General features: G+C 43.6%; 1 protein-coding gene across 4 annotated transcripts; it reads right to left on the bottom strand.

Moving 5' to 3' along the window:
• Positions 1-26: 26 nt before the first annotated feature.
• On the bottom strand, positions 27-22,044 carry nup205 (nucleoporin 205). 4 transcript variants are annotated; one of them, XM_061775203.1, is made up of 42 exons: positions 21,958-22,044; positions 20,644-20,786; positions 20,376-20,547; positions 20,070-20,214; positions 19,788-19,947; positions 19,457-19,685; positions 18,109-18,273; positions 17,782-17,957; positions 17,584-17,700; positions 16,661-16,798; positions 16,380-16,530; positions 15,617-15,822; positions 15,340-15,522; positions 14,994-15,044; positions 12,167-12,376; positions 11,861-12,098; positions 11,602-11,791; positions 11,402-11,522; positions 10,877-10,970; positions 10,645-10,809; positions 10,410-10,534; positions 10,184-10,298; positions 8,586-8,735; positions 8,167-8,241; positions 7,873-8,030; positions 7,712-7,792; positions 7,385-7,576; positions 7,094-7,295; positions 6,925-7,023; positions 6,619-6,767; positions 5,853-6,044; positions 5,645-5,766; positions 5,428-5,560; positions 4,135-4,261; positions 3,982-4,055; positions 3,746-3,874; positions 2,809-2,935; positions 2,198-2,370; positions 1,991-2,120; positions 891-1,019; positions 685-758; positions 27-613 (listed from the first exon to the last, which is right to left on the bottom strand). In XM_061775203.1, the coding sequence occupies exons 1-42, from the start codon at positions 21,983-21,985 to the stop codon at positions 461-463; spliced, it is 5,991 nt and encodes a 1,996-aa protein (XP_061631187.1). In that variant the 5' UTR covers positions 21,986-22,044; the 3' UTR covers positions 27-460. The 4 variants fall into 4 exon arrangements, with proteins under 4 accessions (XP_061631187.1, XP_061631188.1, XP_061631184.1 ...); XM_061775204.1 differs by having other exon boundaries at positions 10,889-10,970; XM_061775200.1 differs by lacking the exon at positions 21,958-22,044 and adding an exon at positions 21,817-21,835.
• Positions 22,045-22,198: the final 154 nt, after the last annotated feature.

Genomic DNA, 22,198 nt, shown 5'->3' with positions numbered 1-22,198 from the left:
TTACCTTTTTTACATTATACTATCACTTTATTCTTGGGGGGGGGGGGGGGATGTGCCCCCTTTTTTACTGCATTTTGTCATATTTTACCTTTTTACTCATTATTCAGTAACCGTTATTCTTCCCAGCGTGGCTATAATTCTCCTGACAAAAGACAAATATGCAGCACCAGAGGAAAATCAAACGAGAATTTTGAAGAGCAATCGCATGGCACCACTAATTAAATTGTATAGAAAACATTTATTCGCACACAAAAAAAAGAAATCAAACCGAGAAATATTATTATTTTTTTTTTACGGTTTGATTAAGTGTTCATTTCCTCTCCGTTAAGGAACGGTCTTTGCAGTGTTCGTCAACAAAATGTGATATTCGAAAGGGCTTCATTGAAAAACATTGAGAGAAAACCTTCAAATGTTATGCTCGGCCTAAGTTTGCCCGAAGATTGTCCAGTGTTTAGCGCTCTCAGCTTTTTAGCTGTCTCAGGAGGCCTCGGATCCTGCGTACAAGAGCCTGGATGAAGGTGTAGCGGGAGCGCACTTGGCTGTACAAGCCTTCCACCTCCAGAAGTTTCCTCTGGAGAGCCTCTCCAAAACCAGCGGCCATGTCACTCTTCAACTGCAAAGAGAGGACACACGGGGGTTTAAACACAGAGCAGTATTATATACTGCTAAAGTTGCATTTCTTACCAGCTCTAAATCTTGCTTCGTGACCCGCGAGATGGCTCCACGGCCGGTGCTTCCCTGCAGACTGCCAAACGAGTCTAGAAAAAAAATTTAATCCTCCTTTTCATCATAATTATCAATTTATATAAATTGACTAATTTCATCCAACACACAAGTAGTCATTGCAGAGCAGTAAAGTCGACAAATCGACTTTTCGGAGCAAGCCTTACCATCGGCAAGGCGAGATCGATACAACGCTGCGCCGGGCAGCGGGGAGTCCTTTGGGTCGGTGGGGGTGCAGTGCAGCAGGTAATACTCCAGGTGGCGCCACAGCACAAATAGACAAGTCTCGATGATGTCTGTGGTGGGGGGGCGGGTTAAGGTTTGTCCGCCATACATCATAAATTCCAATATTTGTTCCAGTCATTTTATTTGCCTTCCGCTTGCAGGACGTCCAACTGGATGTTAGATTTTATTTTTGGTCCAATCAAATTTCAACTTCACTCTCACAATAATGTCAGCATTTTTCCATCCTCTGCTTGGTTGGCCCAAGCAAGTTCCGTGAACAAAACACATTTCGCACACTTTCACCCATTTAATAATCAGGATCTTTGGTCAGTATGATGTTTTTTTTTTGTTTTTGTTTTTTTAACTAAATATTGATTCTGAACTGTTGTGAAATGATGTATAGGTACATGGCAAAGTTGCGTGCTGTTACAAACCTTTTTACATAGTAATTTTTCAATACTTTGAACATTTTAAAAAAATAAGCAAATCGCATCTTTTAAAGTATTAATATTTTAAAAAGTAAATGTTTCAGGCATGAAGTTGTAATCAGATGGTGCTAACTATTTAAACTGTCATTTTTAAGGATAACTAAGGCATTCCACAAGACTGTGGAATAACATTTTATGATGGAAAATAACATTTAGAAAAGCGTTAATATTTTTACAAAAATGTATAAATGTTAATCAAGTTGTAACATTTTGAGGAAACAAATGCAATTAACATGAATAGAATTGTAATATTTTGAGGGGAAAGAGTATTTTAAATGCAAATTTAAAAAAAGAACGTTGCGTAGCTTTAGAAATGATTATTTTTTTTGACCAGAATTAAATCGATATATTTTGAGAAAAAAAGTTGTAAATTGATTCTAATATTCTAAGGGGGGAAAAAAGAAAGTTTGAATATTTTGGTTCTATATGCAAGATCTTTGAACCGAAAATCAGATGTCAAGCGTTACGAGGATCTGCAGACATCCTAATAAAGTGTATATATCCCGTGTGTGTGTTTACATACTCCAGTAACGTGTGGTGTGCTTGAAGGATACAGAAGCAGAGGGCCAGCAGCTTGGCTCGATTGTTGACGAGTTGCACCAGTCTTTTGTTGGCCAGCAGACTTCTTTGCACCGACGAGATTTTCTCCACCCCCCCTGGACCGTGCACCAGGCCCTGGCACAACTACAAACAACACGTCCGGTCAGATGACGCATATCGGAGCCCGACTGATTTAGTGATGCGGCCGCCTCCGTCGTTACCTCCTTGAGCTCCTCGGGGGGCAGCTGATCCAGACTCTGCAGCTTTCCCAGACTCTGCCTGTGACTCTGGTGGAAGCGGAAGAAGTCGGCGGCGCTGTTCTTGAGGAGGAAGAGCACCAGGCCCAGACTGGGGGACCGCGAGTACGCCATGTTGGGCAGGCTGGACGTCAGATCTACGCACAAAACGTGCATGTTTCACGATGGACATTTTCACTTTTGAGTTCGTTTCTATTTAGAACTGGGATTTTCCTGCATACAAAAAATATGGAGGTAGCCACATTGGCCTCTACAAAGTATGACACCATGAAAACTTTGATCTGACCAGCGTTGCACTAGTTGAGTGTTAATATTTAACTGTATTTGCCAACACGGTGGTGCTGCATCTGAAGATCCAAAATGGATACATTGACCCCCCCCAAACAAACACCCTATACATACTAGTTTTACAATTGAATGATTGGTTCTATTTACATTACAGGGGGGGGGGGGGGGGACAGATTGGGTCAGCATCCTGTAACGTGTGTTCAGCTTTCGAGGTTCAACTATACAATCACTGGAGAGGACAAGCGGCGTGTTCACATTCATTGACGGATTCCTAACGAGGGTCTGACCTGCGCGCCCTCCGTCCCTGCCAGCCGGCTCGCTGCCAAACGGGCTGAACAGGCAGATGGTGAACTGGGGCAGGGCCGAGCTCTGCTGCAGCAGGATTTGGCAGTACTCCATGATGTTAGCACAAACCTGAGGTCAGAGCACAGCACAGGTCAATGACATCATGACAGGGATGTAACATTATACATACAGACAGCACACACATTCCTTTTACCTGATGGAATGCATTCAAAAGGGATGTATGGTATTGGGAAATGTCAGTTTTCAAAAGGTGGAACCAAAGGTCATTTCCACTTCACTGTGCCTTATTTGGTCAAAACTAGACTTGGCATTTGGGGTGGTGGACCTTTCCACTAACTCACACTACTAGGGTGCATCATTGGAAGATGTTACAATACTTTATTTCAAGCACTACGATGGCGCCCAAACATTCTGTGCCTTCAAAGGTGCGCAGTAATTGGAAGATTGTAGCAGCTAACTAGCAAAAGAGACAACTTCTCAACATGCTGAAGGAAGGGAGACTGTTAGTGGATGTTGGCCGCTATTATGGCAACAATGAATCTTCGGTCGGGTACAGAAAGAAGGATGAAAAGAATAGAAGGGTGACAGCCGTAATGCATTTTCCTGGCTGTGCAGTACTTTCGAAATTGTCACCACTTTCAAATACAGTGGTGAGTACCCTTGTTGTTAATATGTATGTTTAAGAGTACAAAAAGTGTGAGAGTAAAGCAGATGTTAATAAGAGTGTGGGGAAGATTAATAAATGTGGGGACTGGGAAGTCCCATACAGCTTTATAATATGTGAAAGAAAAGAGAAAAAAAAAAAAAAAAAAACCATGGCCGCCACGTCTCGCAATTCACCCATTGAGGGGGTGGGGTCCAGAACCTAACCCCCGCAATAAACGAGCTATTACTGTAGACAAGTGTAGCGCCTCCTACTTGTTGCATGGCCACCTCCATCTCTTCTCTCCGTTCTGCCGAGTCTGCAGCTGCAGTAATCGCCGCTTGCTTCAGTAACCTCTCTCGCTCACTGCCTGCCAGGCGGCTGAGCAGCAATAGGCATAATCGCTTTATAAACAAAAAAAACAAAACTACGTTGCCGTGTTTTGAAGACACACACAAAGCTTAAGAAGCTACTATGAGGGATGGTTTTATGACAAGATAATCAAGCTAACCTGGAATCTGTTGATGTGACCTTGAAACTCCATTAGAGCAGCACCGTTGACCTCTCCGCCCGTCTCGAGGGCCCCTGAGACAAAACCAGAAATAACGTCGGAGTCGCACCGTTTTTAACGCTGTCTTGTCGATTATTTGTTGTATGTTGATACCTGGTAGAGCTGTCTTACTGATGATCCCAGTAAGCAAAGAGAGCTCCTGCAACGCTCCTATGCTGAGCTCGGGAGAGCGTAACAGTGACTGGATGGTGTCTGCGTGGACTATCAGCCACTGGAGGATCTACAAACACCACACATTTACACTGATTATTATAAGATTAATATGCAACCTCCAAAAAGCAGTTGCACACACATATACGTAGAACAACGAGCTCCACGCATCAAGTCAACGATACATTCTTAAACTAACCAGCACGTAAATTAAAAACATTCCCTGCTGAGATGTGTTACGAATACAGTGGAGCCTTGAGATGACTCGACTATATAAATTTATAAATTTGATACTAGCGATTATCATTATAGGTTAAAAAAAAACAAAAAAAACGCTAACTACCATACAGCTCACTCATACTTATGTTATATGTACATACATACATACAAAAAAATAAAACATATCACTTATAGATGCTCCTTTGTCCTTTTTGGCAAAAATTTAGAATTGGACCAACACTGTGTCCGTCTGCATTAAGTGTCTGTGTGAAACGTGCTCCGGCGGCAAAAACATGGTTTCTTAACTGTTTTATTCATTTATTTTTTGGTGCCTATTTTTTAAGTTGATTCAGCAGATTTTTTTTTTTTCGCAGCCCTTATGCTAAGGCTAATTGGAAGTGCTTTAAACCTTTAAGCTACGGATTGAACACAAATGATGCAGCATCACATGTAGACAACTGAAACGGAGCATTACTTTTAAATTGCTGATACAGCTTTTGCATTCTATTTCATTTTATCCAAAACAAAAGTTGGAAGGCTATCACTAACTAAAGTTCTGCTACTGGTCTATAACTCACTCAACGGTTTTGGTCCTGAATACATGAATGAAATGCTAATGGTATGTAAACCCAGTAGGGCTCTGAGATCAACAGACTCGGGTCAAATAGTGGAGCACAGAGTCCAAACCAAACAGGGTGAAGCAGCCTTTAGCCATCATGCTGCACACAAATGGAATAAGTTGCCAACAGAAGCGACGTCAGCCCCAAGTGTGCATGCTAACGTAGTAGTACTCATATTTACAGTAACTATTGGTATGAGATAAACTTCCAGGCTATAAATATAAAACAATCACACAAAAAAACTAAGTAGGGTGGCAACTGAGCCTGCCTTCTTGGGCCGTGTGATGACGTATTCGCAAAGTAGCTCATTGTACATTGTGATGCTACATCCAACGACTTCCTAAAGGAGGATCCCCTGTAATAAGAACGCAAGACAATGATTCCTCAGCTGTCTCACCTGTGCTGCCCCTTGCTGGTGATTCATAGTGGTCGAGGTGAGTATCACCTGGAAGAGCCTCAGGGTGGGTAAAAGAATCTGTCTGTACCGGTCCACAGGGCTGGGGATGAAAACTGACGGGTCCCGCATCACCCTGTCCCCATCAGCAGACACGTTAAATTCAGTACAAGGAGGAGACGTGTTTTTAATGAACCAGTGATACCCGTGACTGTCTTACCTGTGAGATTCACTCTCGGGTATCATGTCAAACACCTGACACTCAATCAGCTGTGCTACCAGTCCGCAGCGGAGCAGCTCGACAGCACCCTGGTTCGTCTTGGCCACGCGGGTCAGCAGGGCCTGAAAGCACATAGCCACCATTGTACTTTAAGAAATGAACTTGTAGTAGCCTTTGGCGAACAAACAGAAGCAGCATGGCTCCTCACGATCTTGCTCTCATAGATGTAGAGTGGCTTGAGGAGGGGAGGCTGAGGTGTGAGCAAGCTCTGCAGGGCCGTGTCGTCCTGCCTCAGGCTCTCCACTAGCGAGCGGAGGTAGCCGCTGTTGCAAACGTACACCAGCCACTGGTTCTGACGGTCGATGGACAGGATTCGGTCCAGCACTGCCAGAGCTAGCATCTGGAAGACGTTATGATATATAAATGGGGTAAGGGTACTGCAGTATCTTGACTTACAAGTTTAATTTGTTCCGTGACGAACCTCGAAACGCATGACCTGTATATCAGATAGTGTTGGGCATCGAGAATCGATTGGAAACGGGAGTAACGTTCCGGTTCTCCCGGAATCGTTCAAATTTTCAAAATTCAGTTCCCAGTTTCGATGCCTACAGTCCGCCCACCCCGAAGAAGAAGTGTCGAAAACCAACGAAGAAGAACGCGCACAAAGACGCAATTAGCTGGGATAGGCTGCAGCATACCCGCGGACCCTAGTGAGGATAAGCGGGGTAGAAAATTAATGGATGGATGGATGGATGGACAATTACTTCGGAATAGTACGAGGAGTAACGATTCAATTGAAATTCGCAAGTAATTCGTTACTGTCAATACGACTAGCGAATGGGGAATTAGAGGGCAAGTCCGAGCCCTACTATTTTGGTACCATTCACAACACTTGACAAAAGAAACACCAACAGTGCATTCCAACAGGAACCCCAGTGTAGTGCACAGAGATGAAAGAGCCAAATCAAACATACCCTGCTAATTTCATGGCCGTCGCATGCATCCCTGCACACCACCTCCATTAGTGCCCTGCCGTAGCTCTCGATGATAGTGAGGTTCTCTCGCTGCAGTTTGGAAAAGCCATCCTCGGGTGCTGTTAGACGCTCCCACATTGCCCTCCCAGCTAGAAGGTTACAGAAGAAAGTGACGGCGATGACGAGACAGTACAACCCAACATTAGGTCATGATACAGTAGATGAAGCACTGGGGGGGGGGGGGGGGGGTGGACGGTGGACAGGTAAGTAATAGTATTTGCTGTAGTTCAAATATTTTTGGTTTACCAGTCTGCAAAGTATCTGGTTCCTCAGGTTTTTGAGCAATTTGAAGGTAGTACAGCAAAGAACCATACAGGTGTGCGCGTAGACGCTGGTATCCTCCTCCTTAAGATACAGATGACAACATTAAAAAAAATGTGAGTAAAGTTTGAAGGTGATGGAGGTTGATACTAACCAGTAGAAAGGATGAAGTCCAGTAGCTTGCGAAGGATAAGATGAAGGGCGGAGTTCGCTATTGAGGCAAAACCGGATGAGGATTCTAATCCTGCCCCTTGCTGGTGCTCAGATAGCACTGATTGGCTGAGGTGAGCAGTCAGAGTGAAGACAGCCCCAGCTACAATAGGCATCAGTTCTCCAGCTGCATCCTCGGATAAAACCTAAGTACCACGCGGTAAATCAACACCCATTACATCTAAATGATTGGAATGAATGACATTATTCACACGTGAGTAGCATCCTCACTGACCTTATCATGCAGGTCTAAAAGCAGGTCTCTGATGATTAGCTGTCTATCTTCTACTGCTATGAGGTCAGCAGGGCAGGCGGTCAGCAGTGTCTCCACCAGGCTCCTCCAGGACTGGAGTGCATGTCTCTTTGCACTCAGACTCCGTCGGACACGGTTACGTTCCACAACCTGCTGCAGGATCGAGTTCACCTCCTACGAAAACACAGCGCTTTAATTGAGGCAAAATGACAGTATTTTCTAACTACCCAGTGCATGATGTAACAGTATTCCAACTGCATACGAAAAGAATTGGAAAATCATGGTCATGTTCATTTTTAGGTCACGCACCTCCATTAACAGGGGTCTCTGTCCAATGGCTGCCATCCCTTGCAGAGCATTCACCTCAGCAACAAGCACTCTATGGAGCAACTGTGGGGGACAATTTAAATATGCTAACTCAGTCACATGCAGGGTCTTCATGACACCTTAAGTTAAACCAACAAACCCACCTTCACATTGCACACAGTGTGTCCTTGCTCATTGATGTGTTCACAGTTGGAGATGACTTGTTCGATCTGAGTACGCTCAAAAAAGTCCAGCTGCAGCAGCTCAGGCATATCTTGGCTGAAGTCGATGGCATCCAACACAGTCAACAACTTCCTGCGTACTGGTGACATCAAACAACAATTCCAAGATGGTAAAGCAGCTACATGATTGTTCTTGTTGAATAACAGATATCGTGTCAAATATGCTGGTTTTATCGTGCAATATTTTACTGGGAATGAGAACAAAACTAAACATACCTTTGGAAACGGAGTCAAAATGTAAGAAACCACTGACTGATCTCGTTTCTTCCTCCATGCCAGATTCTCCTTCAACTAAAAAGACAAAACCAACAAAATCTCAACACGTGGGTTTGTCTGTTATAACTTTGCCGATCTGGTTAAGATCATTCCATTTACTGTGTAGAAAAATATTGCGAAGCCCGTTTACTGATGACATAAAAGTATTTTAGGAGTTAGACCAGGGGTCGGCAAACTACGGTCCGCGGACCACATCCGGCCCGTTGATTCATTTCAATCCGGCCCACTAAAGATTGGTACAGGACTGTTTGGTCTTGTACAATAAAAGAAAATTTCACCCATTACATTATTGATAGTTTTAAGCCTAAGTGTCCTGCTTTTAAGATACCAAAAAACAGTTAAAGGTTACACAGCCATACCTGCATGCTGTGAGTGTGGCTGGTCATCGAGCAGCAGGTTGACGAGGCGCTGCGTATGTGAGCGCTGGCGGTTCAGTGATGTCACCCTCAGCTCGATGGCAGCTGTTTTCATGAGCCAAGACATCTGGGACAGGGCAGCAATCTGGTCACCTGAGGACAGAAGAGAAAATAGCTCATATGTTTGAATTGTATTGATTTATTGAAGCATTTTAGAATTCAACAGCGATACTAATTGAACACTACTGTATACTATTACTATTCATTTTACACTTGAGACTATGTGAGTCCCGGGAGTCACATGTCATGGTAACAATGAGTCCCAGCCCTGGAACAATGTTGCATGCTGTATTGCAGATACACATTCAACGGTACTCATAATTAAAAGAGACACGCCGCAGCCCACAGCGCTAACATCACTATGTTAGTAAAGTACAAAAAAGGCTTCTTTATACTCGCGCGGCCGTCGAAAACGCTGACATCACTGTGGCTATCCCGCGCGCTGTTTGCCTTTATACTCCAGCGCAACCCACGTGAGCAGTTTTGAAATGTACTGCAGGTCACCTCCAAGTCAGGGGTGTCGCGACGGCTGGTATCGGCTCGGACACCACAGGGTGGAGATCCCTCTGCATTTGTTGGCCATTTCTGTTAGCCGTTTTGACTTTGCTTTCCGGAACAAGGAACACAGCAACAACAATGGCGACAGTGGAACAGTGTCTGCTAGAACAAATGGACCTAGATGACCAGATGATACGTTTAATTATGCTGGAAAATCGATCAAGAAGGCGGCGGCGAAGGTGATATGTGGACCCGAGAGGAACGGTGAGTACGCCATCTCATTATGTGACTAAAAACGGACCAATCACGAGAGATGGCAACAATTTTTGCCGTGTGTGCATCAAGTAATGCAGAGGGGCTGCGCGGGCCAATGCGTCGGTCACGTGATGCAATGCGGGCGTTGTCGGCCGCGGTAATATGAAGAGGCCTTAGGGCTAAGCTCACTGATTTGCGCTATGTTAACTTCACCTCTGTCCCTCAGGTCCCGTTACACTTGCCGGGAGAAAGGTGCGTGTTACAACGAACCGGTGGTCCATTTGTCTATTTTCTCTCTCTTCTCAATTTGGCATCACATTTTGTAACCGCTGTCTTCCCGCTCTTCAACTGAATGCTTCCATCCATTTTCTTTACCGTTTATCCTTACTTAGGTCGCGGGCGTGCTGGAGCCTATCCCAGCTATATTCGGCGGCCAGCCAACCGCAGGCACGTAGAAACAAACAACCAGTCGCACTCAAAATTCAATTAGAGTGCGACTACGGGCAATTTAGAGTCTTCAATCAACCTACCACGCATGTTTTAGGGATGTGGGAGGAAACCGGAGTGTCTGGAGAAAACCCACCCAGAACATGCAAACTCCAAACAGGCGGGGCCGGGATTTGAACCCCGGTCCCCAGAACTGCGTCCACCGCGCCGGCAAAGTGTCTTTTGATGTATCATTTGGTTTACTTTTCTACTTTGAATATGTGGTTCTACTTTAATGTGGCGATTCTATTTTTAATGCCTATCATGATATATTCTAAAACCAAATCAATACATGTACTCACCAGGAAGGATAAAAGGTAGGTGTTGCAGATGAGAGAACAGGAAGTCCTGGCTCGTCCTCAAATAGCGCATTGTGGGTCCAGATGTTTCAGAGCAGGCACACAGTTGGTGGATCACCTGAGAACATGAGATTTAAAAAAATCATTAGGACATTTAAGAGGATTGAGCCTAATCGCCACTGTGAAGAACTAAATTTTATGGTGCTCTGCATGAGAGAAGGAAGCAGACCTGGTAGCAGAGCTCTGCCAGGTGTGGAGCATGTCGAGTGAGGACAGGTCCTGATCTTTTTTCAGTACCTCTCTGCAGGAGACTCAGGATGGCATGCAGGCAACTCCGCGGGCACCCTAACACACCTGCAAATATAGCTATTAGTGCACTGCTACATTGCGTGGTCGTTCTGATTTGATTGTTTGCTGGAAGACACAAAAGAACGCAAAACAGCAATCATTGTCAACATCCTCACCTGGATCCTGCAGATTGGTGGAGGACACCCGCTTCTTGACTTCATAGCCGAGTAGATACAATGCCAGATTGGGCGTCTTCAGCTCCAAAGAGGTGATGAGTAAGTTAAGGATATGAACCTGGGTTTCATGTCTGATTCGTGCCACCGTCTTTTGGGAATCTGAATCTAAAAGTGTAAAGAGTTTGGTCAGAGAAAATAACAAAACACATTTATAAAGAGACAAGACAAGGACCTGGTGATGCACCATTTTCTGTCTCTGTTCCTTCTTCTGCCTCGTCATTATCCAGACACTCCACGAAGCCTGCCATCAGCTTTTCACTCACAACCTAAGGGAACAGAAAGAAAAGTTAACCTGGACACTACTAAAGACATGACACACAGCTATTCCATATAATATAGTTAATGTATAAATCAATGTGTTTGTTAAGCAAACTAACATACACTTTTTAGGAAAACCTGCACAATCTGACAAGATACAACACAAGACAAAGAGGTAATATTTATCAATATGCCGTTTGTGCAGTTATAATTTGCCAACAACGGATGGGGAGATTGTTCTAATATTCCAGGTATATTTATTTACATAGCACATGGTTTCAGAATGAATAACAAAAATGTTTGTTGGAAAAAAACTATATTATACTACTGTAACATACATTCATGTCCTATTTCATGCCGAAAGTTAAAAAGTAGCTCAAACGATGATTTCTACACCTCGGTTTGAAATAATATCTTTATAAGAGACAGTAGCATATACCTGGTCATGTGTGAAATCTCCAACAAGCCTATCTTGAATGTTTGGGTAGTTTGCGATGCGACGTAAGATTTTAGAACTCTGGAAGGCGGCCTCGGGGTTGGAGTCATTGTGGTAGAGATATCTGACAGCAAACTCAATCTCATGAGTAATTTGTACAGAACACCACTAGTCTTGATGATGAGCGATGGTTTGGTTATTACCTGGCCACATTGACAATGTGATCTGCTCTGCGGGTTTGAGGACTGACCCCTTGTAAGAGCTGCTCCAGTGGGGAAACCAAAAGAGAGGCTTGGCTCTCCCTGAGGAGGTCCATGAACACCACCTCCTTCTGCAGGGTCAGGTCTAGCAGGCAGAGGCAATGCAGTACTGCGGACTCCAGGTGCTTCTTGCCTGCAAGACAGACTGCGTCAAGGTCGAAACAAACAGCCACGAGTGACATCAGCCTGCATGTTCTCTCACCAGGGAAGGGGGCATAGGTGTCCAGCTGGCGTACACCCTCCTCCAACACACTGAGGCAGAGCGCCAACATGGGCGAGTCGTTGAGCAGGTGGAACATGATGCTGTGGCCTGGTGGCTTGTGGGCTGGGACCTGCTCACCCTGAAGCTCCACCATCTCCTGGATGAAGTCTGACGGCTGCGGCTCGTAATCCCGCAGCAGCTTGTGGAACACTTCAAGTGTAGCGTCAGCTACTTCCCACTGGCAAAATGCAAAAATTGAGTACGTGTGTGGAAGAACTGAGGATACAACAATGAGCTGCATAACACCTTCTCAGCTGGACGTCGATATGCTCTCGTGGGGAAAGCCAGGAAGACAGTGTCACGCAAGAAATTCAGGTAGGGCTGGAAGCCTGGCACACGCAGACCTGCGCCCAAATTAAGGGGAAGGCTGCTCTCCGCTAATGTACTTATTAGATGACAGAAGCCCCGTGTCAGAGGGTACTCCTCACAACTTGACTCGATCTCGTTAAGCTCCACCTGAGAGGACAGAATGAGGAAGGAAATTGCACATTTTTACAAGGAAACAATCAACTGATTTAAGGGATGTTGTCATTACATTACTGATGCGACCACAAAAGCTGTGACCCTGTCTAATGAATAGGGATGTCAAAATATTTGCGATATTGCAAAATGAAAAGTGGTTCGATATCGTCGTGGTCTTGTCTCGGTATAAAATAATGAGCTGTTGTGTTTAAAATTTAGTTTTGGGCCACACCGCTTAGCCAGGCTGCTACAGCCAGACTACAGTACTCCACTTCCTCATTAAGAGTATAAACGCAGCCCTGCAGAAGTCTAGCCTCCAACTTCACACATTTTTTTTTTGACTCACACTGTACATATTTCACACATTCATATCTCATTCAGGGTCCCCTAGGGGGCTGGCATGAGGCATGATGAGGCGGAAGCCGGGCCGGGTCCAGGCACATCTGTGCTGGTCTCCGGTCCGGTCAACCCCCTTCTCTGCCCTGCCAGTCCTCCAGTTTTGATGCATCATACACCCGTCAGTGGGGGGAGGGCAGTGTCGGGCTGGGGAGGGCTGCTCTCTGGTCCCCCTTGCCTTTCCCCTGCGGATTTTTAATGCATCACATACATTCGCACATCCTTTGGTGTGCTGGTCGGAATGGGTGGGGTACCCTTGCCTCTCCCTTTGGGACTAGTCAGGGCGCTTCGGTTGGTCTGGAGGACCGCCCTCGGTCCTAGGGAGTTTGTGGCGTCCCCCGCGGGATGACACGCTATATGCTTGAACTGCTTACAGTATGCTGGAACAACTAACAATAACACAGGTTAAATTAAAATATCAACTCGCAGGTTCTGACAGGTGTTTACAACCTATAAAAGAATCCCACCGCACCACTCATCAGCAGCACTGCCTTGCTCATTTCCCACATCCTGTCCTGCCCTGCCCTTTTCTGTCCTTTCATCTTGTCCTATTGGTTAGTTGTTGCATGTCCTCACCGGGTGTGTCCCCTCCCCATCCACAAACAAGAACCCGATTTTTATTTTGTAACGTTACTTGTGGTCAAGACTAACTATTGCTCTGCTGTGCCCATTCTCCTTGTCCGTTATGTCCCTCTGTGTGTCCACTAATATCCTTTAGTCTCTGGCTGCATTTTCAATAGACATCAGAATAATTAGAAAATTAAAAAATAAGCAGGAGTGTTTCAAACTCCCTTGTTGCACAGCAAAACTGTTCCAGCACAAAAGGCATACAGATCGACCATTCTGCATGGTCATTCAGGTAAAGAGATTTTTTTTTTTAAAAAGAATATAACCACACCCAATTGGACACGTAACTGCATTGGGAGGGACGCAGAAACAACTTGCCCTGAGTTCCTCCCAAGGCTACAGCGTAGCCCTACGCCGGTCTGAACGTTGTGTCGCAATCAATTGGGCAAGAGGGGTGTTGTTGTGCGCGCCGGCCTCCGTCCCGACAAATGCTGACCCACGGGCCGGCTTCGGCAGCTAGTGGACCTCCACTTCGCAAAGCCACATCCCAGCTGGTGGCGGCCACCACCGGGAAGCCCCGCTAGCAGGCCCTCCACGGGCCGCCACCACCAGGCCCCCTCGAAGAGATGATCCGCCAAATTATTTGAGCATATTGTAACAGCAGGACTCTTAAGTGATATACGAGTGAGTGTTTATCTCAAATCGAAAGTCGTGGGTGAAAGAACATCACACAGAGAAAGAATAACGATTGCTGTGACTCATTACAACATACAATACATTACAGCAGTCCTGAAAATGAAATAATGAAATAGGTCCACTCCATACAAATACAGATATCAATTCAGAAAAAAATCTGACATACTTCCCTCTGCAAATGAAATGTCCACAATATGAAAACATATTACAAAGGCTGCTAGAAAAATTTATCATCCTACAATCTCACGAAGTGGAGGAAAAGTAACTAAGAGTTCTTATGCCTTTAAGAGTGCTCCTGCATTCATGACCACTTTAATTTTTGGACACAAGCAAAGAAATCACTGTTAGCAGGCAGTATTCAATTTCTAATGTTATAAATTAAAAAATGACAATACAGTAAATACTGTTAAATTATTGAATTGACAATGTCTCAATGGACAGTTTTGTTATTGTGAGCATATAATAGTGTTTTGGAGGTAGAGTATATGAATGTAAACACTGAATGAACGGGGATAGATGTGCACGGTAATATATGATTTGAAGCTGTCTTGTTCACAAAAACCTGTGGGAAAACAGACAGAAACTACTAAAACCTATTAAGAAGGAATCTCGGCAAAAGTCAAGAAGAACAATTCTCCTGCTTTCGCCTCTTTGCCCCACCTGTACCATGAACCTTCCTCCAATACCTTGAGACTTCTTGTAATACCGTTTCCCACGATATTGCAATAATTATCATACTCTGAGATTAATACCGTGATAAAACTGAACCGTGAGATATAGATATCGTTACATCCCTACTAACGAATATATTTAAAGTGCTACTTTTACCAGGACACCACACAAACATAATTCACACATTTTAGAATGAGCATGACATATTTTCTTGCTCAATATAACTGTATGGAAACATCACGGAACAACTATTCGACTCAAAAACATCAAGTTGACTTACCTCAATTCCTGCTGCCTGTCTTTGTCCTGGGCTACGTACCGTTTGAAGAATCTGCAATCGAAAAAGAAAACTTTAGGGGATCCATCTGAAATTTTATGTTGGAAAGACTAGGGTGATAGGACAAAACTGAGGCAAACAATAATAAATCAGTACAGAAATTAGTTGCAGTGAGCAGTAAGGCTGTGTTTTTTTCCTCTTTGTTAAAATCAAACACTAGCTTTTATAGCACACAACATTAGTCTAACCGTTTGTTGATACCATTACAAATCCGCATCCTGAGCATTTTACCTTACTTGGAAAAAAAGGGGTGAATGTATTTGCAAGAGAAAACAAAGGCCAACCTAACCTGCGTGTACTCTAGTGACTGCCAGAGTGAAGCAGCGATTTCGGGAGATTTGCCGAAGGCTGCCAGGCAGCGAAGAAGCTCAGCTTTCAGGACAGGTGGAACGCTGCACTGTAACAGCCCCAGCATCACCACCACAGGTGTCCACTGGGGGTGCTCACACAATGCCAGGCGAGCATTTTCACTCTGGAAAGCACACAAAAACACACATTTTTACACAACATTGTCTGGTTAAGGTGTGATTAAAATATTTTAAAATGGCCAATCCCGACAAACATACCCATGTAATAATTGTCATGAGTAACTGCAAAAATGAGGTGAGTCCTTCCAGTTCTCGTTGAGTGATGCCCCGTAGAGGTGGGTGGCGATAATGGGCTGCATCAGGATTTGGTAGGTCTCGTCGCAGATTCTCATGGTAGAGCATGAGGGAGTGGAAAAAATGCTCCCATGACACTGGACTGCCTGCTACTCCCTGGATGTTATCACCTGCGTTAAAGACACATTACACCGACGTGATCGGCCCGATCGGTATCGGCCAATATTCAGCATTTTATGCTGATCGGCTTTAATGTCATAATTCGCCGATCTGATCAATGACCCCAAAAGACGTTTACTCCGCGTCGCCATCGTGTGCAGCAAAATCTCACGGCACACCAACAAACAAAAATGTCATAAAAAGTGGAGACATTAATTACTGCATGTACTTCCTGTCATCTAATAGAAGACCATTCATTTGTTCTGTCCGTCACTATGCCTCACTGGCATAAACAGATAAAGATACATTTATTGTAAATACAATTTTTTGAGCTATTAAGTACAAGTATATACAGTAAATGAACAGGTCATTTAAATAGACACATTGCTACATCTTGTGATCGGATCGGTGATCGTTTTTTCAAACTCGCTGATCGGCCCGAAAAATCCTGCTTGTGTAAAGCCTAGCATTAAAGAACATGGAGGTACTTGGCGTCCAATGTTGTGTGATATGCACTAAAATTAAAGTAATCGGCTGGAAGTGACAACAATCATTTCATTCTTTTTACCATGTGAAGCTCCATTGGTTTTCAGCAGGCTGAAGCAGTAGTGAGCACACTGAGGACCATTGGCAAGACCTTTCAGCATCCGGAGATAAGAGATATAGAGGGTGGAGGGCAGAAGGTCTCCCATTTGACGCACAAACTTGGACAGAACGACCTGCATCAATGCATGGAGAGAAAACCAAGACAACTGAAATGAGGAGCTGATGTAAAACTAGAGCTCATCTTAGAAGAAACATGTGGAGACTTTGATGGTTATGCTTTGAATGTGAAAAAAATATCATTACCTGTTTATGTGGAGGCCTTTGCAGTGCCATTCCCAGGTAGGATCCTTGCAGTGAGTTGTGTTGGAGGGGGTCTGTGGGACACCAGTACTCCAGACCCAACTCCATTCCGAATGGATCTTTATTGTAGAACTCTCCTATCTGGAAAAACAAAAGGGTAAGACCACTGAAACAAACAATTTAAACTTTAAAGTTGAAGCACTATCTTGGGTTAAAGCATTATGTCTCAAATAAAAATTTTAATATTGTTGGATTATATAGACAACACGAGAGACATCTAGGATAAAGGTTTTCTGAATCTGCATCTGTTGCAATTTCAACTGCCATTTTACATTAAATTTAGAAATGTGGTTGTAATTTGAAATGGGCTAGAACAGCAACGCATCGGCTATTAATATTCATGCAGCTAAACATCCATCCATCCATTTTCTAAGCCGCTTATCCTCACAAGGGTCGCGGGAGTTCTGGAGCCTATCCCAGCTATCTTCGGGCAGGAGGCAGGGTACACCCTGAACTGGTTGCCAGCCAAACGCAGGGCACACATAAACAAACAACCATTCACACTTACATTCACACCTACGGGTAATTTAGAGTCTTCAATCAAACTACCATGCATGTTTTTGGTAAGTGGGAGGAAACCGGAGTGCCCGGAGAAAACCCACGCAAGTACGGGGAGAACATGCAAACTCCACACTGGCGAGGGTGGGATTTGAACCCCGGTCCTCAGAACTGTGAGGCAGACGCTCTAACCAGTCACCCATTGTGCCGCTGCAGCTAAACTATGCATCTAAAATAACTCAAGACTAGGCTTAACTGTCTTTATAAAAGGCAGACTTTTTTTACATAGCTTTTATCTTAGATATGATCAAATTGTGAGTGAAAATACATTTATGCAGTGTGTGTGTGTGTGTGTGAAGGGGACTGACAAGCATCATGAGGTGGTCCAAGTCCTTGCGCAATGATGATGGAGGCTCATTGTCCATTTGTAAGGACATATGCACCAAACGGGCATCCTCATCTGCACGGTTACGTAACTGCTTCACCTACAAAAGCAATACAAAACAATTCCACTTAATGACTTGGAAGGGAATGCCCTACATTTTTCACGACAACAAACACAATACCTTCATTGGCATTAGTGCCAGAAAATCTGTGATGAGTGAATGGAGGCGGCGGATGTAAAACTCCTCCTGGATGAAACTCTCACAATCAAGCATGCCCTCTTTAATGAAGAGGAAGACATCTCCCAGGAAGGCCTGGTCTGCCAGCGCCTCGTCTGCTTCAGTGAACTCCACGAGGGCTGGCCGGAACAAATGTGTTCCATTTGAACAGCACATACATACAGTACCATGTGCATGCATGCATGTTCATGACAATAAAAGATGATTCTTCTTCTTCTTCTTCTTCAAAGGTGATGGCAATTTGAACAACCAAAGAGATGTGAACCTAACCTGCACCCTGTGGCAGCTGGGACAGCACCCTCAGAGAAAGAGCCCAAGTCAAGCGACACACAGCCTGCAGGCCGGGAAGCTTCCATGGCTGCGTGTCCGTCAAACGACTGTGCACTGCTGACACATACTGTCTCTCTGTGAGCAGCGGCAGCGCCTGGAGCAGATCTAAAGAAAGATCAAATACAAAATAAAACACACACTGATAAATGCATTTATGATCAATGGAAATCCTGTCAATCAGGTGGAATTTCATATTAAGGACATAACGCATTGCAGTACTTCCAGCAACCTGCAGAGGTCACAATTAAGACTTAACAGCAGCTGAACTCTAAATGGAAAGCCTAGTATCGACCGTTTTGAACTTTAAAATTAGTGACGCATTTTCGGTTTCGGACCCAAAGACTTTTTTCAGCGGAATAAAACTACTGAAATAACACGCCACATACATAACATGGCCGCCGTGTAAGAGTGTGCACCTCTCAGAGTACAGTTAAATTGACTGGAACGTCACTTTATTACACACACCCTACGCTCACGGTTTGATAATGACATTTTGCCGTCAATCAACCATAAATGTGAAATAAGCATAAATGTTAAATAACACATGCATTCAACAAACTACTGCTAACATGAACGTTAATAAAGATAAAAGTATGTTTTCCTGTAATATTTCAAATTTGCACGTCGTGATGAATTATGGTGCTAGCAGCTACTAGCCTAACCGGAACTTCCCTATTGTCGGCCAACCTCGCTGCTTTCCGCTGGTCAGGAGTGGAATGCGAGTTGCATGGAATTTTGCACCGTCAAAGCTGAATACGAGCTACAGCTAACGCGGCTAAATACAGTGCCGAGCCACGGAGGCGAACGTGCACTTTTGTGAGTAGCCTTTTGCCTTGGGCTTTTGAATTTGAAGAGCTCTAGCTGTAAGCTTTGCTCTGGCTTTCTACTTTCGTTTATACAGTCGTGGTCAAAAATATTGGCACCCCAGGGTGAATGCTTTTTTTTTTTTTCTTGACTGTATGACATGAAAGCATACTTACCCTGTTTTACATCAATAAGGATTACCTTTTTTTTATTTGCTAAATGCCAGAATAGTGGGAGAATGTTTTTTTACACACACACACACATATATATATATATATATATATATATATATATATATATATATATATTATATTAAAAATATATATAATATATATATTAAAAATAGACAATACTGTCATGCTCAAAAATATTGGCACCCCTGGGGATTGTTGAGTAAAACGATCAGATTATTTGGAAAATGCTTGTTGAATCAAGATTTCATAGAAATTTCCTAATAATTCTGAATGTTACAAAAAATTCTCACCTTCTCTATCCTCAGTGCCTTGCTCAATGAAGCTGACATCCAAACAGTACATCAGTGCCATGACCAGAGCCAGGTTCACACTGTCCAGTGAGCCATCAGCTTGAGCCGATACTGTTTCCAGGTGGGCAATGAGAGCCAGGGTATCATCTTTAGTCAAAGGTGATTGGCAGGTCCATGCAAACAGGCTGTCCGCTAGGGCCTGCCTGCTTTCTTTGATGAGGTCTGCAACCTGGCGGAAAACAAAGTTGGGATCACATCAGTTATAACCAGAAAGATCCAGACAATAGCTGACATTAGTTATAAAAAAAAAATAATAATAATTTATTCCTACCCCCTTCCTGTGCTTTTCATTGCCAAGGCCTCGCTCCTTCTGCAGCCGCTCAAACTCGCGTGTAAGATTGATCTCATTTACCAAGGTCAGGATGCGCTTAGTCAATCCCTGGCTCATCAGTTCATCTGTGAAATGTGTCATCAAAGACACCAGCTCTCCGCTAAGCGAGGTGGGGGTTGTTGGGGGGAAAGGGGGTCAAACAATTATAACTGCTGCAGAGATTTGATCAGTCTCTGTAGTATAAGTGCTGAAACAACCAGGAGAAAAACTGGTAACAGATACCTGAGGTCCATAGTAAAAGTTTTGCCATGACGTGACTGGATAAGTGTGCGCAGAGAGTTGGCTACACAAAGCTTTCCATCCCAATAGAGGAGCACCGCCACCAAGCCACGTGTCAAGCCTGGAAAGTGGGATTGCTGCTGCTCACCTGGGGAAGAAATTCAAACACCATTTATTCCAATCATAGCAGCTTTTAAATAAATGTGGGCAGTCAGAACAGCATGATTATCAACAGGTCTCAGTTGGATTTTTGAATATAAAGTATTCAAAAACTTTTGTTGTTGTTGTTGTTGCTGCTTTTTTACAGACCTGCCAACAAAAGCTCCAGAGCTGCCAATTCTCCAACGTCAAACAAATCACTGAGGATAAAGGCCTCTGAAAGAAGCTGCTCCGGAAGGAGTCGGGACCCCTGCTGACCCTGGATGGCGATGCCTTCTGTGCTGGCTTTCCGCACCTTCTCTCTCTGCTCTGCACTCTTTGGCTAACAATGAGGAAGAAGAGGATGTTGCTGGCAGATCACGTGGGACACTGTTGTGAATACACATTCAATGAAATGACACTATGGTATATGGCTCACCGGGTTCTTAAAGAGGGACAGAAAGTGTGGTTTGTGTTTTTTCAACTGCAGGTCGAGCACATGGAAGCTCTCTGGCTGTCTCCTCAACACAGCCCCCTCCACTGTCTCCCATAACTCCTTTAGTGGTCCCCACAGATTGGCTCCTAAGTAAGAACAGGAGATTTAAGGGGTCAGGTACATAACATACACTGGTACTCACAAAACGTTAGGGACATTCAGATTTCAGGTAAAATTTCAGAATGAATCTAAAATGCACTATAATTTTTCCAGGTTAACTTAATTTGACCCTCCCTGGAGCTTTGAAAGCACATGTGCAATAGAAGTGGCTGGACGACCCTTTGACATTTTCATGAATCTGAAAATCTGTTATGAAATTTGTCATTCCTTGGTAGAAAACAACATGATGTGCAAAAATTACTAAAACATTGAACATTTGGACATGTGCATTCAGAGAAGGTGAAATTAACTTCACCTGTAAAAATTCTCGTGCATTTTAGGTTCTTCCTGAAATTTCACCCGAAAACCAAATTATCCCTAACTTTATTAACTAAAATTAAACAAATTAAACCTATGAGCAAACGTTTTAGTCACTGAAGAAAAATATGACAGTTCTTTGTGATTACTATTGTTACTTTAGCAGCATTCTGGAACTCAATGCAATACAGAGAAACATTTAAAACGCAAAAATAAACCTAAAAAGTACATAAATAATATGGAAACGGCGGTATAAAGATAATTTGGTTTCATTTCTCGTGATAAAATATATAATAAAATCCAATAAAACAAATGTAACTGAGGCTAGTTAACGCTTATATTGTTGTGCTGAAACCATTTTTTTATGTGGGTATTTCCTCTGTCTTTAAGCATGTTATGAAAGCAAAACATGTCACGATGTACTGCAGTTATTCTTATAACTAACATGACCGATGGCAGTAAATAGTCACACTCGCTATCAGTTGAATAGGACAGTTAAGTCTTATTTATCTAAATAGAAATGTCAAATAGTTAGGCATTAACTTTCACAAGATATTTGTTCTGTTGCCTATTGATTGTTCCTGAAAGGCTTCGGGCGCTCATCCGACTGCTAGCTCATGTTTGTTTTTAAATAAGTGAAGCCGTCTTAGTATACTAGCTTCTTTAGCCTAGCAGCCTGAGCCTTGAGCGAGGGCTCACCCATGCGGTAATTGCTTTCGAAATACAAGGAATGCAAGTCTTGAAAACACATATAAAGGTGCTTATTGGAAAGCTACTAGCCATTAGTGAATGCCTGATAAATACACTGAAAATTGTGGCATCAGAAAACGTGGTTCATACCCGAATTTACCGCCATCTGCACCGCCATGACATAAACCAAAGGGTGGACAGCGGGCTGTCCGTTCGTGCCGGAACGAAATATAAACAATTAAGCTTTCATTTGAACTGTTAATTCAATATTCTCATAAATAAAATTCGACTGAAATTAATTCCAAGATATAGATTTTAATTTTGCTATATATTGAAAACATTACCACCATTCAATACAATTCTGTCTGGCGGGGTCTTGGGATTATTTATC

The sequence above is a fragment of the Phyllopteryx taeniolatus genome, chromosome 5 (assembly GCF_024500385.1).
Source record: "Phyllopteryx taeniolatus isolate TA_2022b chromosome 5, UOR_Ptae_1.2, whole genome shotgun sequence".
NCBI classification, from domain to species: Eukaryota; Metazoa; Chordata; class Actinopteri; order Syngnathiformes; family Syngnathidae; genus Phyllopteryx; species Phyllopteryx taeniolatus.
The sequence above is the reverse complement of the archived record's forward strand: the minus strand, read 5'-3'. Positions and strand labels throughout refer to the sequence as shown.

Excerpts from the sequence above, each read along its gene's own strand:
- nup205 (XM_061775203.1), bottom strand. The coding sequence starts at position 21,985 with ATGGCGGTGCAGATGGCGGTAAATTCGG. Across the intron at positions 12,099-12,166 it reads ATCGACGTCCAGCTGAGAAG|TGGGAAGTAGCTGACGCTAC; the intron begins GTGTTATGCAGC and ends GCATTTTGCCAG. Across the intron at positions 7,024-7,093 it reads GGACTTCATCCTTTCTACTG|GAGGAGGATACCAGCGTCTA; the intron begins GTTAGTATCAAC and ends CTGTATCTTAAG.